General features: G+C 38.4%; 1 protein-coding gene across 1 annotated transcript in view; it reads left to right on the top strand.

Annotated features, from left to right (window-relative positions):
* The window catches only part of KIAA1644 (KIAA1644 ortholog), a gene marked incomplete at its 3' end in the record, with an annotated part of 19,611 nt that extends 5,727 nt beyond the window's left edge, over positions 1-13,884 (top strand). The window contains 5 exon segments of the mRNA XM_009279095.2: positions 4,014-4,227; positions 12,259-12,582; positions 13,784-13,806; positions 13,809-13,867; positions 13,870-13,884. Of these exon segments, the coding sequence (XP_009277370.2) occupies positions 4,014-4,227; positions 12,259-12,582; positions 13,784-13,806; positions 13,809-13,867; positions 13,870-13,884 (635 nt within the window).
* Between the last annotated feature and the right edge of the window lie 767 nt (positions 13,885-14,651).

Below are 14,651 nucleotides of genomic sequence, written 5' to 3'. Positions count from 1 at the left end.
GTGAAGGTGATCCTGTTGATAATGCATGATAAACAAAATCTGTGTTGCACTCCGAGGCTTTGCAGGTACCAAAGAAGAAAATTTTGTTTCCTTGGAGCAGCTGATATAATCAAAGTGCAGATATTCCAACTAAGGAGGAGTACGTCAGGATGGCTAAAAAGTGAGAACTGTCAAACTGATCAGTTCAGATCAGTTACATTTTCTCTACGGCTGCAACTGAAGTAGTACATACATTAGGCCATCTAATTCTGATAAGAAATCTGTAGGTTCAGTGAAAGTTATCCTTCAGCTGGATAGGGAGAACACTGGACAAGGTGGGGAGAAAAAACCCAAACACAAATGTTCAGGACGTAAGCAACCCCTAAAGGAGAAGAATGGAAAGACATTTTTCTTACTAGAGAGTTTATTGCACAGCTTTTTCAATACAGCACATATGTATCTTCCTTTGAAGCATCTGAAGCTGGCCACTTATCAGAGAAGGATTAGATGGGTGCTCTTCTGCTGGATACAGTAAATAAAAATACCGTGGATAAACATCACTATTGGAAGTGCAGTGCTACACCATGAAGGCTACCCCTTCACCTGCATTTATTAGGTCCAATAATAAGACTTACTTTCTGTTTGTTGACATCAGGTATGGACTCACCTTTTTTCCTGGTAATGATGACTAGTGGAACTACACACATTGTAATGCATGTAATGCACCCTTGCAAACTGATATCAAACATTTACAAAACACTTAGGGACCTTTTTAGGTGCCTAACTATATGCATCTAATGCCATTTGACTTGCCCCAGATCATCCATGTGTGCACCGGACCTACAAGAGACCTGCGTCTCCTCCAACGAAAGCTGGAGACCAGACAGAACAGCCTAGGGAAATCTTAGCTGGCACTGGAGACCTGTATTTAAGTAACTGAATCAAGCTCCTGTTCTTGTTAGAAATCAAATACTTAGTTAAAAGTTCTATTTGGTTTGTGAATTTCTCCCATGCCACATGTCTTTTCCATTATTTTCTAGATTTAACTTTTCCAAAAACAAATGATACGTAGTTAAAACTAAAATGATGACGGGACAGAGTGCAACCTCAGCAAGTTTCCTGTTGATACAGAAGTGGGAGGAGTGGCTGATATGCCTAGGGTTGTGCTGCTATCCAGAGGGACCTGGACAGGCTGGAGAAATAGGCTAACAGGAACCTCATTAAGTTCAACAAGGGGAAGTGCTAAGTCCTGCACCTTCCTAGGGAGGAACAGCCTCAGGCATCAGTATATGCTGGGGGCCAGCTGGCTGGAAAGCTCTTTGTCCTTGTGGCTCCATTAATAGGAGTGCTGCCAGCAGGTCGAGGGAGGTGATCCTTCCCCTCTACTCAGCGCTGGTGAGGCCACACCTGGAGTGCTGTGTCCATTTCTGGGCTTCCCAGTACAAGAGAGAGACGAAGCTACTGGAGAGAGTTCGGCAAAGGGCCACTGAATGATGAATGTGGCTGGAGTATCTCTCATACGAGGAAAGGCTGAGAGAGCTGCGACTGTTCAGTCTGAGGAAGATAAGGGATCTTATCGATGTATATAAATACCTGAAGGGGGGTGTAAAGAAGACAGAGCCAGGCTCTTTTGGGTGGTGCCCAGTGACAGGACCAGAGGCAATCGGCACAAACTGAAACAAAGAAGGTTCTCTCTGAACATCAAGAAACACTTTTTCCTTGTGAGGGTGACTGACCCCTGCCACAGGTTGCCCGGGGAGGTTGTAGAGTCTCCATCTTTGGAGATACTCGAGAGCCATCTGGACGCGGTTCTGGGCAACAGGCTGTAGGTGGCCCTGCTTGAGCAGAGGAGTTGCGCCAGATGACCTCCAGAGGTCCCTTCCAACCGCAACCATTGAATTTTTTCAAAACTTAATCAGTCCTGGAACACTTTCATTATTGCTGCGTTAATTAAGGGAGGTTGCAGGGAAGTAAGTACTTGTTCAAACAAATATATGTTCATGCAATTACATGCTTTGTGGATTTTGCAACGGAATTTGAACATGGAGATTTGTTGCAAGAATTACAGAGGGTTTTGAAAACCTAAGTCTAAAGAAAGACAATTTCTTTACTGATTATAGCATCCTCAGATTTGGAACACACATTTTTCCCAGGCAGGGCAAGAACAGATATGTAATTAGCTTTCTCAATATCTATGTTCCTTCAGAAATAGCATTCTTCTAGCACTTTCAGTTCCCGACTGAATTAATCTACAAAAGGATTTTCTCTTTTGTTAAAGTAGTGATGATGGGGGGGGAGAGGTGCACGCGTGCCAGTGTGTGTATATATATAAAAAAAAGTAAGATCTTTAGAGTGGTTTTCCTTCACTCAGAGGGCAGTACAAGTTACCTTGTTTTCTCTTCAGTTTAGTACTCTGTTTTTTGTTCTAGGCTTCCTTTATACACACAAATAAAGAAGTAATCTCCACTGTCACAATCCTTAAAATGTTACTAGACCTACAGAAAGAGAGTGAGACATTTTTGAAATTAATATAGTTTCTAAAATTGAGAAACAAAAGTATTAGGAATAGGCTTTTTTTAAGAAACATAGAAAGAAATGAGGATTAGATGGATAAGGTGCACAGATGCAATTACAGATCAACAGGGACAATGCGCAGAGAGATAAAATACAGTTAAGCTAAATCCATGCAAGTCATTATCTGTAACCTCTTGTACTGGTAACTGATACAAAAATCATACACCAAGTTACAAGGGTTAATTCTGTCAGTCTAAAGTGAATATCCTTTATTAATTGGTGTAACCTTATGAAGTGCAGCTACCCACTGCATCACTGTGCCTTTGTTCTCTAATCAGAGTAAAAAACATTTCACTGCTAAGAGTATTCAGACTCTTGACTTCTACATTTCACTTTCCTTAGAGTGTAAGGCCTTTGGGCGGTCTGTACGGTATATGTAATCTTAAATGATGCCATAAGGCCTACCATAATGCAAACTATGAATCAGTTAAAATGTTGGCAGTGTGTGGAACCAAATATTGTCTCTTACAAGACTTTTCAGATCAACTAAGGAGTCGTGTGTGGTTGCTTATGACCATACTGCAAGGGATCTATATCCTGCCCCTCTGAACAGTTGATTAGCTCAGGGAAACTAAGATGGTTGCACAGCTTCCAGTTTGGAGCTGTTTGCAACCAGTAGGCTTAGAACATGGTCAGAGAGCTTGCATCTGCCCACAGTCTTACCATGTAGATGTAACCACAGTGTGCCTCTCACCACACAACGATCAGCCTCAAGTCTGCATTCAAAGGATATACATGGAGAGCATTTCTTTTTCTTTTTTCTTTCCCAGAAAAAGCACTGGTGAAATCAGTGTGACATATTCCTATAAAAAATGTTCTCAGAGATGTAATAAACACTTACATGAGGATTTAATAAAGGAGAAATGTAAGAACTCCCAGGAATAGCTGTATTTCTATTAGTTCTATCTATCTGCAAATTCCAAGTTGTTCAGATCTGTTATACTGTTTGTAATTGCTATTTCTAGCAGAATAAACCTTATCAAAGAGTGACCTTTACAGTAGAGAAGATATTTTCTGTCAAGAACAGTGACTGTAAAGCAAGTGCCGCCAAACTTCTATTGCTGTTTTTACATAGACTTTTTGTTTTTATGAAGTCATCCCAAGAGAATCAAACATGAACATTGTTGGGTGTTTATGGCTATTCATATATGCAGAACAGCAGTACGGAAACATTTCCCTGAATATTTTTGTGCTTCTTGGCATGGAGGGCATTTCCTCTCTTCCCTTAAAAGTAATAATAGTAATCAGAAACATAGTAACAATAAAAGTCAAAATACAACAAGAGGCTAACTATTGTAATCTTTTAGTACTAAATGTTATGACGTTGAAAGTTCTGAAATATTAATGTTTTTCAGAAATCAGACAACAATTGTTTAAGCTTAAACAGTGCAAAAATATAGTTCATAACATACAGATAACACAAGTGACTTACAAAGCCAATATTGTTCTTTGTTTTGCAGCGTTGTCCGCACATTTTCGGGTCTGCGAGCCATATACGGACTACAAAGGTCGCTACCACTTTGGTTTTCACTGCCCCCGTCTTTCTGACAATAAATCTTACATCTTTTGCTGTCACCATAACAACACAGTATTTAAATACTGCTGCAATGAGACAGAATTTCAGACTGTTATGCAGATGAACTTAACAGGGAACGCAGATGGATATATGCATAAGTAAGTAAATGAGTTTTAAAGTACTCTTCACCAAACTGTTCCTGGTCTAATAACATAGTCTGAGATGTACTTAATGATGGAAGCAATTAGAATAATTGCACATACTGAAAAAGATTACTAGAAGGTTTTTGCTGTTACAGAGCTCCTAAAAGAAAGGATATTTTAGCTTTGCTTTCTTTGCTTTGACATGGGCTATAAACATTGCTAGGAGAGCATATATGTAAAAGTTGCATATAAATGTAACAAATATAAAGTTACATGTAAAAGTTACAAAAGTCTCTTCCCTGACCCCAATCTGATCCAAACTATGTTTAAATGTATATCAGTAAAAATAAACCCCAAAGCTGTCGGTAGGGGAGAGAAGGAGTGAGTTGACATTTTCCATATCAACCCAAATGCACTGTTTTGAATCTCTGATGTTTTGAATATAAATCTCTTGTAATCACTGACCTTGGGGAACAGAATGTATTTGCTTATACACCAACATTGTGTGGTCTCCTTGCCTGTTACCTGGGATACTTCCATGTACTGCTGGGGCCTATCCCCTAAGATAAATGTCAGTAACTTTTTCTCCAAAGAACCAATAAGTAGCAAGTAGATCTTTTATACTGATTACCTATTTACGATGACAAAATCTTCACTTGTGGTCTGTCTCTTATTTAGTATTTGACATTCTGGCCACAGTAATCTGCTGCAATTTCTCTCGGTGCAGAGGGCAACTTTCAGCTGATGTAAAACCCCAAGGTCGAATTCTGGTCTGTCTGCTTTCCCCTGCCATTTTATTCTGGTATCCAGCCCCTCCAGGGCAAGGAAAGGGCAGATTAAAGACAACTGGAATTCCAGTCTATTGGTTTTTGTTTACAACAGGGATTTTAGTGTTTTCTTCTGTGGTGCAGAAGTCAGTGGGTGTGTTGTCATTCATTCCTATGGAAGCAGGCGCAAGGCTGCTAGGAGACTATGGTGCTGGAATACTGATGTCGGCTCTTTTAACTCACTGTGTGCAGCTCTGTCCAGCAAAAGCCAGCTCATGGAGTCAGCAAACTGTCATCTTGCTTAACAACCACTCCTCATACAGCTCTGCCTAGAGAAGTTTGAATCTTGCATAGATGTAGAAGTTGCATACTCTAACTTTACAGGTGTTAAAGTGACAACCACCTACTACAAAGAAGTCTGTCTACTGTGTAGCGTAAAAGAAAGACAAAAATAGACTCCACCCATATAAGATACCTTTAAATCAATGTGGATCTATACTGTCTTGTTACTGCATGTGCAGCTGTGTCCTTGAGGTGGAATTTCCTTGTCTTGGCCTTGTAGTGCATCTGGGAACATCATGAGAACATATCACACAGAACGCTGGGAAGACACTTCAAGTCTAACGGGCCCATTAAAGACCATCCATTTTCTCCACCCTTTGTGCGGTCTGGACAATCTAGAAACTGTAGCACCCTCACCTGGGGCTACCCAACTCTGCCAACGTATATGCCTCCAGGCAACCTGGTGGAGTTCATACCACAGTGTGCCCCAGTGCCCCCATGCAATGCATACTCTACATATGCTCCGTAGTAAAAGTAGGATGTGCTCCCCCTTTGTTTACTGGGATGACCATGCTACCACAGCAGCAACTGGATGCCTGCCTGAAGAGAGGTCCTCACAGGACTCTCAGTACAGAAGGGCTGTGTGCGTAGTCGCAGACAGAGCCAGAAACTGGTTCATACTCAGTGATAAAAAGAGAGTCTCAAGAATGGACTAATGTAGCTATTGCCCCCACGCTTTCCCAGTTCTTTGTCTTGCACACAGCATATTTGCTTTATTTCTTCTCTTACTGTTCTGTAAACCCTGCACCAACACTGCTGAGCAACCAAGTCTGCCTAACAGGCAGCTACATCACAGAGTTTGGGATGTTACTGGCCAGTTGTCGTTCAGCCAAGTAGAAAGCCAATGCTTCAGGCTTTTTCCAATATCTCAGCAGCTACTCCGTGTGGTCATGGCCAGAGCTTACCAAGGGAAGGCCCTTCTGTTCTTCCTTTCACCAACAACCTGAAATGGACAGGGAAATCAGTCACTTTCCAAAGCAGACATGCACAGAGGAACAGTCTGATTGCAAAATATGCCCTGGGATGTAGAACATTTCTCTGCCTCCTGCATTCTCTGTTTGCATGCCTGCTCATATCTGTACATGTACACACACATGCACACACACCCACAGAAATAAACATAGGGCTGTTCATATTGTAGGGCTGTTGTGTGTGTGAGCAGTTCCTCAATGGGAAGAAGGTAATTTGGTATTCTATGAACTACAGTATTTATTTTAATGAAAATATTTAGAGCATAGTGCAAGTATTATATTAGTTTTCATTTAGCAATCATTTTTTTTTTAAGTCACCTCATTCAGTTGTGATGGGGAAAGAGCTACCTCTGTAGTCTTTGGTAAGATTCATGGTTGAGAACCACCTGCAGGCTCTTTACCGTGTATGTCTTCAGTCCAGAATTTCCTGTGGACATTAGCTATGTGCTGATCTTTTGCAAAGGTATGTGAAATCATGCTAAATACAGTAAAAAGCTTCTGGAGATGTAGCTTAGAGAAGTGCAAGAATGGAACTGGTATTGCCTTTTTGTAACTTTCTGAAACATCACTTCTGATAAATCAGTCAGGGCCAGGAAAATGAAGAGACGCTAACTTTCTGTGTAAAACTCCACCAATGTAGTGAGACAGAGGGAGAGAGATCTCCTCACCCTGAGCTCACTGAGATTGGTAGAAAATTTCCTGATAATTTTAGTATGCTGTGGAGGGGCAGAAAGAAGTGAAGCCTAGATGTCTACATTAAAAACATTGTAAAAAGCATCTTAATACACTCTGACTTTATTTAACGTATATGATAATTTAACTTTATTTGGATTCTAATACATCCAGGGTTCGCTTTACAATAACAAAGTCAGCTCTTTGTTTAGATCTAATTTCACACACCACTGAAAAAAATTCTGATGAAACCTATTGTACTGTGGCTGGGGAGAATGATTTAGGATATGGGAATAGCAATGAACTGAAAAAAAGGATTATAGTTTTCAGGGAAGAGTGATTCAATATTATTATTTGGTTTATTTCAATATTATTATTTGGTTTATTTTTCCCCTTAGCCATTCTTGTGATTGTCAAAACAAAATTTCTTGTTTTATAATACACTTGAGGGAAAAAATTAATGAAGTGACTTGTAACTTCTTTGTCATGGCACAGCTGAAAAAACACATTTGTCTTCTCTAGTCACACAATATAACTATAGCCAGGTTTATTTACATTTTTCCATTACTATAACAAAAGATTTATATGTTTTTATAAGTGCAGAATACCGGGCTATTATATCTTTGCGATCCCGCAGATTAATCAGTCTATAATATTTTTGAATGTGAACAATTCATTTCGTATTAAATATAGAAATTCCAATGATGTCTAACAGACAAGAAAAGTTCTGCCATCCTAAGTATTTTTCCATAAAACTTGGTCTAATAAGTTGTTTAACTATTCTTAAAAATAGTATTCACTTGAATCCAGTATTCATAGTCTCCCAGATTTTCTATTACACATGTTTTGGTGGATTATCAGCAGTGCTACTGTGCTAGGAGTCCTTAATCTGATACTGGAACAGTGTTATGGCAGTCTGTAATGCATCCGTGGTTTTCCTTATCTCTTATTCCAGTTTTTCAGGGTTGAGTGGCTTTTGCACACCACACTACAACATTGCACCGAAAGCAATGTAAGGATAGAATAGCACTATCTTTCTCCATGTACACCATGTCCCCTGCAGAGCTGGCATTTGCTTAAATATCTCCCAGAAAGTCATCTTTACAAGAAAGAAAAAAAAAAAAAAAATCAATTCCACTACCAGCTGTTGCAAAAAGATGTAATATAGCTGGGAAGACCTTTTAGGTACTGCAGTAACAGATTCTACAGGAAAACACAGGATTGGGCAAAGGCCTTGAGATAATATTAAAAACAAAATAGGAACACCCCCACACACACATTTAAAGTGTACATGCAAAAACTGCACAGATTTCCTCAGTGTTAGAAGTACCAAGGCATTTGCTAGGATGTAAGGTTGCTTTTCCTTGGGGCAACACTTAAAAAGTATTACTACTGCAAGTAACAGCCCTGTTTAAGGAGAATAGGGAAAGAAACAGTTTCCATGGCCATCTGTCCACATTTAAACTGCAGCTGTAGAATTCTGCTCACAATTGTTTTGATTTGTTGGTTTTTCAAGCCTAAATTCTCAAATGAATTATTTTCTGTTCATGTGCTGCACATAAAAACAACAAACTCTTCTAAAAAAATACAGCCTGGTCCTAACCTGCTTGTCATCTGTCTCAAAAAGTTAATGAATTAGGTGGAAGGAATCACATGGGTAAGAACTGCAGCTGTAGAATTCTGCTCACAATTGTTTTGATTTGTTGGTTTTTCAAGCCTAAATTCTCAAATGAATTATTTTCTGTTCATGTGCTGCACATAAAAACAACAAACTCTTCTAAAAAAATACAGCCTGGTCCTAACCTGCTTGTCATCTGTCTCAAAAAGTTAATGAATTAGGTGGAAGGAATCACATGGGTAAGAATAATAATAAAAGGACCTGTCTTTTCATTTGTGTACAGGGATGTTAGAAAAATCTAAGCAAGATTCTGTAGATGGAATAGGAGGAGATGGTGGTAAAAGTATTTATTGTTCTCAGAGAGCCCAATTCAAGGCTCCCTGAAGTCAGAGCAAATCTTTCCATTTACACAAGTGGGCTCTGTATCAAGGCTATACCATATATACATTGTATTTCTATAAAAGACAAAGTATCTTAAAATAATGAGCTACTCAGCTTTTCTGATAGGTCCATGAATTACCCTGTTTCACAGAGAAGCTAAAAGGAAATTGTCTTGTAACTTTTACTCTAGATTTAGCTTTTGTATTTGTGTGCCAGCAGCAGCAGAGGACTGGGCAACATAGCTTTAGAAGTCCTTTTCAGTGTTATATTGCTAAACCTTGTGTTGAACCTAAACAGAAACCTCCAAAGTGACTGATTGGGAGGGGCAGGGCAAGCTTTCCAGGGGAAGGGGAGAGGAGATACCACCACACCAAGACAACTTAATATACTTGATTGTCCCTGTGAAGGGACAAACCCCTATAATTTGAATCTCAGTAAATTTGGAATCTGTTCACACTTTATTTTTAATTGAAATGAAACTTCTGCACAAAAGTACAGGAAAATCAGATTGCAAGATGAAATTTTTACAATTGTTCAGTTCAATGAAATGAGAGCAAGTCCTAGGAGTTTTTTGATTCTCAGATCTTTTCTGTGTCTCTGGCCTTACTGTTATTCAGTGTAAGTAAGATTCTTTATTTTCTAATTAAGATATCTTCTTAATTTGTAGGGAAGTTTTAATTTTTACTGTAATTAGTAGCCATCAGCAAAATTAACATTTTCTACCATCTTAATAGTTTGAGAAACAGAAAACATCAAAGTATGGAATTTCCCTCTGTGTTCAAAACATGCTACTTATTAATTTTGCTTGTGATTTTTCACAAGGCCCTTTTGATAGTGCTGTTGTCCCACTGTCTGTTAATTAAAATAAAGCAGTCTTTCATTTTTGTACTTGTGAGAAACAGATGTTATTTAGAAGGAGCAGATGGGTAACTCACATATGGCGTGATTAATAAATTGTTGCTTTAAATTGGAACACTCAAAATAGCTCTGATTTTCACTAACCAAAATTTTGATGGGTGAAACTAAATACCTAAAATACAAACAAATTCTTTTGACTTAACTATAAGAAATGTTCCTGCCCCTCACACTGTTGCCAAAACAAAGACAACACGTTTTCTAATATTTCCATTCTTTCTATGGATCAAACACAGCCCACCTATTTGTAAAATGGATCCTATTGGCATTAGTGATGAAGGAGAACAGGATTTGTTACAGTGGATTTCTTCCTGACTTCTCCAGCCTTCACTTCCCTTTTATTTCTATCAGCAGAAAATAGAAGAGTTTACCCCAATAGGAATAAATCCACTGAAAGTCAAGAGTAGCACTGCTGAGAAGCCTGGATTAACCAGATCCCGTGATACTTGCAGGAGCCTGGACTGCAAAGATTTTAATGCATTACAAAGGTCTACCCACTGTTGTGTGAAGTTAGGCATGCATGTGTAAGTCTTTAGTAGAGGTAAAGACTCTTGAGTTAAGGGTTTTCAGAGGCACTATATTTTGTCTGCTTCCAATCCTCCTGGAAGTTTACTGAAAATTTTTTTTAAATCCTAGCCTTGCATAATCCTAAAGTTACACAGGAAGGGACCCATTAACAGCTCTGACTTTCCTCTTGTTACTTACAGTTATTTGCTATGAAACCTCATTTAATCTAAGCGTGTCATATCTGTGTAGTGGAAAAGTCATTCCCTGGAGAGGAGAATCAGTCTCCTTAGGTGCTGATGGGCAGCAACACAGAAATTAAAATTCTGATTTCTTATCTAATTTCTTGTTTCAAATTCTGATTTTTTTGAAGTATAAAATGAAAGAGTCGTACAAAAGTTTAAATGGAAATGAAGTTCAAAGCAGAGACTTGAAATGTTTTAGATCCAAAAAGGCTTGGGACATGTTTTTAAAATATCAAAATATCTTTCTGGCTTGCATCTATAATATGTCTTCTCAGCCTTTTTTCTTCTCACAGCACTTCCGTTTTGATCAATGTTCTGATAAAATAAAGTTCCCTCAAAGTTTCTCTGAATGTCTGTGAAAGAGCATGGTTAAGTGTGTGTTCAATTTTATTCATATAAATTCAGGTTCATGTAGATGTGGGTTGCCCACCTATTACTTCGATATAATTTTTCTCCAAGACTGTCTTCCTAGTGACATTTTTTACTAGTATCCCTTCTGCCTGCTCTTGTTTTTACAGTCTCTGGTACACATACTTCCACATTAGCTCATAGGTCTAGATAAGCCTTCTGTGCTGTATACCTAACAATCTCATTCTTACCCATTTCTTTCCTTCTCTGTTCTCTGTTCCTCCCCACTTGCAGTTTCCAATCCTAACTGCATTTACACCTGACAGTCATTTTTCTTTTAATAATATTGCATCTCCAGCAGCGCTTTAGCACTTCTTCCCCATTTTGATCTCCAAATTCTTGACCCTTTATACCTTTTCCTCCTTCCCCACCCCCCCTTTCTTTTAATATCTTTAGTCACCTGTCATAGCTTTACAGCTCTGTGCACCATGTCAGCAGCTGATAATTTTCATGGCCTTTACCTATATATACACATTATAACTACACCAACATATACGTATAAATGTAGTACATATTTTCGTTCCTGTGGAATGCATTGTATAATATGATCTTGTCAATGTTCTTCCTTCCTAAATTTATTACCAGCAAACTAGGGGATCTTTAGCAGTTGCTCTTGAAAGCCTATACTTCTACTAGTATCTTCTGTATACAGCAATAATTAGTTACTAAATTCAGAGCAAATCCAAACACATTAAATATCTTTTAAGACAAGTGGTTTATAATGCATGTCAGCAGTGAATGTTTTCAATAGTATAGACACTCCTCGGTCTCTATTACAGCATATTTTCATATGTTTAACCCTCACTCTCATAAATGCCCTGTCACTTTCAGTATGGTGACTCTCTGGGAGTGAGAATTTGCAGAATAAGACATATGAGCCATCAACCATGTACATATCAGTGGTCTCACTTAAAGCATTGAAGTGAATTGTACACCAAATTTACGTGCTGATATAAATACACAGATGAGAAGGAGAAGTAAAAATGTTTGTAAGACATGGAGCCTTAGTTTTTAAAAACCTCCCATGTCATGCATATAGCAGTATTTAGATTGAAATACTAAATAATTTTTACGGACGCATGCTTTAGAACAAAATTTTTGTTTCATCCATCTATATATTATGTTTATATAAGTAATGAAACAAACAACCTTGATAAACTAGCATGATGACCATTACTGATACATGAGATACCTTTTTTGTTTTCCCTTTTTTTCTTTCACAGCAACTACAGTGCACTGTTAGGAGTGTGGATCTACGGCTTTTTTGTGGTGATCTTGCTGGTACTGGACCTTTTATATTACTCTTCAATGAACTATGATATTTGCAAATTTTACCTGGCACGGTGGGGAATCCAGGGAAAGTGGATGACACAGGGACAGAGCCGATGGATTAACCCTGCTCAGGATCCAAGCCAAGTACAGACACAGCCTCAGCCAGAGACACAGCCTCAAACCCAGCCACAGCCTCAAACATCACAGACAGTACATACTTTAAAAGGAGATGCTTTAAGCCCACCCCTGATGTCTTTTCAGAGTACATCTGCCTGGTAAGTAAGTTAAGCCATATTGTGATATATTTTTTGACTCTGTTGTTTTGTGGTGTGAACAATCACCTGAATTTGGAAGTGCCTGTAAATTCAGGCTGAACGGCACCATTTCTAGCGCATAATTATTTATATCATGAACTGTCTTACAGAATTACTGCTTAGGAGTGATTTCTTACTCTGGAATGTATTAAGTCATCTTTTAATATTGTTCTCAGAGAAATAGATGCTGCCATTTTTCAGTGCTAAATAATTTTACTACTCTGTTTTACAAATAAACTACAAATCTTTGTTCTACATCGACCATTATAAAATTAATTTTAATCTGGTTCAAAGACTAATTGCTGTGTGTATCTATGTATCTGTTGGTCTGGTTTTAAAAGATTGTATAAATAGCAACACTGAAATAGCTTCAATGTGAGATGTCACATTGATGCCACTATTTGTGGCATGAGACACAGAAACAACATAAAAACCAGGTTAGTTTTTTAATATGCATAGCCAAAAAAGCATAGCTTGATCTCATTTGACAGAGTGACACAAGTAGGCTACTGTAAAGTTAAATGCTACAAAAACAAAACAAAACTCCCTGAAAACCCCAGACCAAATGGGAGACAGATACTTCAGGAGCACGCAGAACATGCAGTATAAATAGAAGAAACTGAATACCGATAGCCAGAATGATTCTGGACAATGAAAACAGAAGCAAAGGAAGAGAGCTGAATAAAATGATGCTCTGAATAAGGTGTCAAGAAAGGTGGGGACTTTTTTCTTGGCAAGAGAGCATAAAGATTTGGAAGGGGGCAGAGAGGGTACAGAGTCACCAGTGTATTTTAGAAGTGTTCTAGAAGGCCGAGTGCTGAGTTTTGGCAAATAAAGTGATCTAAGAATGAGTAGGGTGAAAAAGATGACAGCAGTTCCTGAAGCTGTAGAGCATGTAAAGCCACAATGTTGAGCTTGGTCTGAAACCTTTGGGTAGCATTGTGTTGTAGGTGGGATGATGATAGCAGTAGTCCTTTTATTTCATAATTTGCCCTTTAATTTTAAGTGTAAATCTGGAGCAAATAGGGTTGAAGATTTTTCTTAATAGAAAAGGTAGTGATAGTTTGACCCAAGGACAAGTATCAGTGAAAGAGGAGGTCGTTTGGCATAGAGGTCGATACTGGATGTACCCGGTGCGGATCAGACTTAAGGACCATTCTAGCAGGCCTTGTCCAAACAGAAGAATCTAACAGTGCTACTTAAGATAGAGACTTGCTTGTGCTTAGTTGTGAGCACTCTTCTTTTCACTTCTTCTTCCTCTTCTCTCCTTTTTTCTTCTTCTAATTCCTTCAGCTTTTTTGCACGTTGATTTCCCAGTCTTCAGTCAGAATTGCCATACAGGTTAAGACCAACATTTGGAGTACAATAATTGTATTCTAGCTTAATACATGTGTGTGTGTGTGTGTGTATATAAAAATGTAATGACTGCATGAATATGTGTATATATATAAAAAATATTAGCCTGGTTATACCACTTGGTAATTCTACCATACCATTACAAATTAAAGGAAAGTATTCAATAATTCTTGAAAGATTCTTGGTCACTTTCCATCACTGACTTTTGTTGTTCTGTTTCTTTGGTTTCTTTGTTTTTTTCTTTCTTTTTTTCTTTTTTTTTCTCTTCTGTTTCTTTTGTTTCTTTGGGTTTTTTTAAGCATTAAGCGGGGAATGTATGTTAGGATCAGGTGAGCATATCCCATATGCTCCTTCTCCTGTGTTTGCAGGAGATGAGCACTGATAAGTCATCACTCCAGTAACCTTCACCCCTTCCCCAGTGAACCGTCTGTCTGTGCTCCCCTCAGTTCCCACAAAATTGTTTCTTTTTTTTTCTAATCCTTTCATTGTTCAATGGAAGAAATAAGTAGATGTTTCCTTAGCAAAACTACCACATTTATCCCTTGTATTTCAGCATGTAAAACACTGCAAGAGATGCCATATTTTCAAACTTATAACCTGCAACTTTTGAAACTCACAGGCCCTTAACTAAGTGCATAGATGACTCAGACTGAGTTGGATACATAAAAAATACC

Source organism: Aptenodytes forsteri, unplaced genomic scaffold (assembly GCF_000699145.1).
Source record: "Aptenodytes forsteri isolate BGI_AS27 unplaced genomic scaffold, ASM69914v1 Scaffold241, whole genome shotgun sequence".
NCBI lineage: Eukaryota > Metazoa > Chordata > Aves > Sphenisciformes > Spheniscidae > Aptenodytes > Aptenodytes forsteri.
The sequence above is the reverse complement of the archived record's forward strand: the minus strand, read 5'-3'. Positions and strand labels throughout refer to the sequence as shown.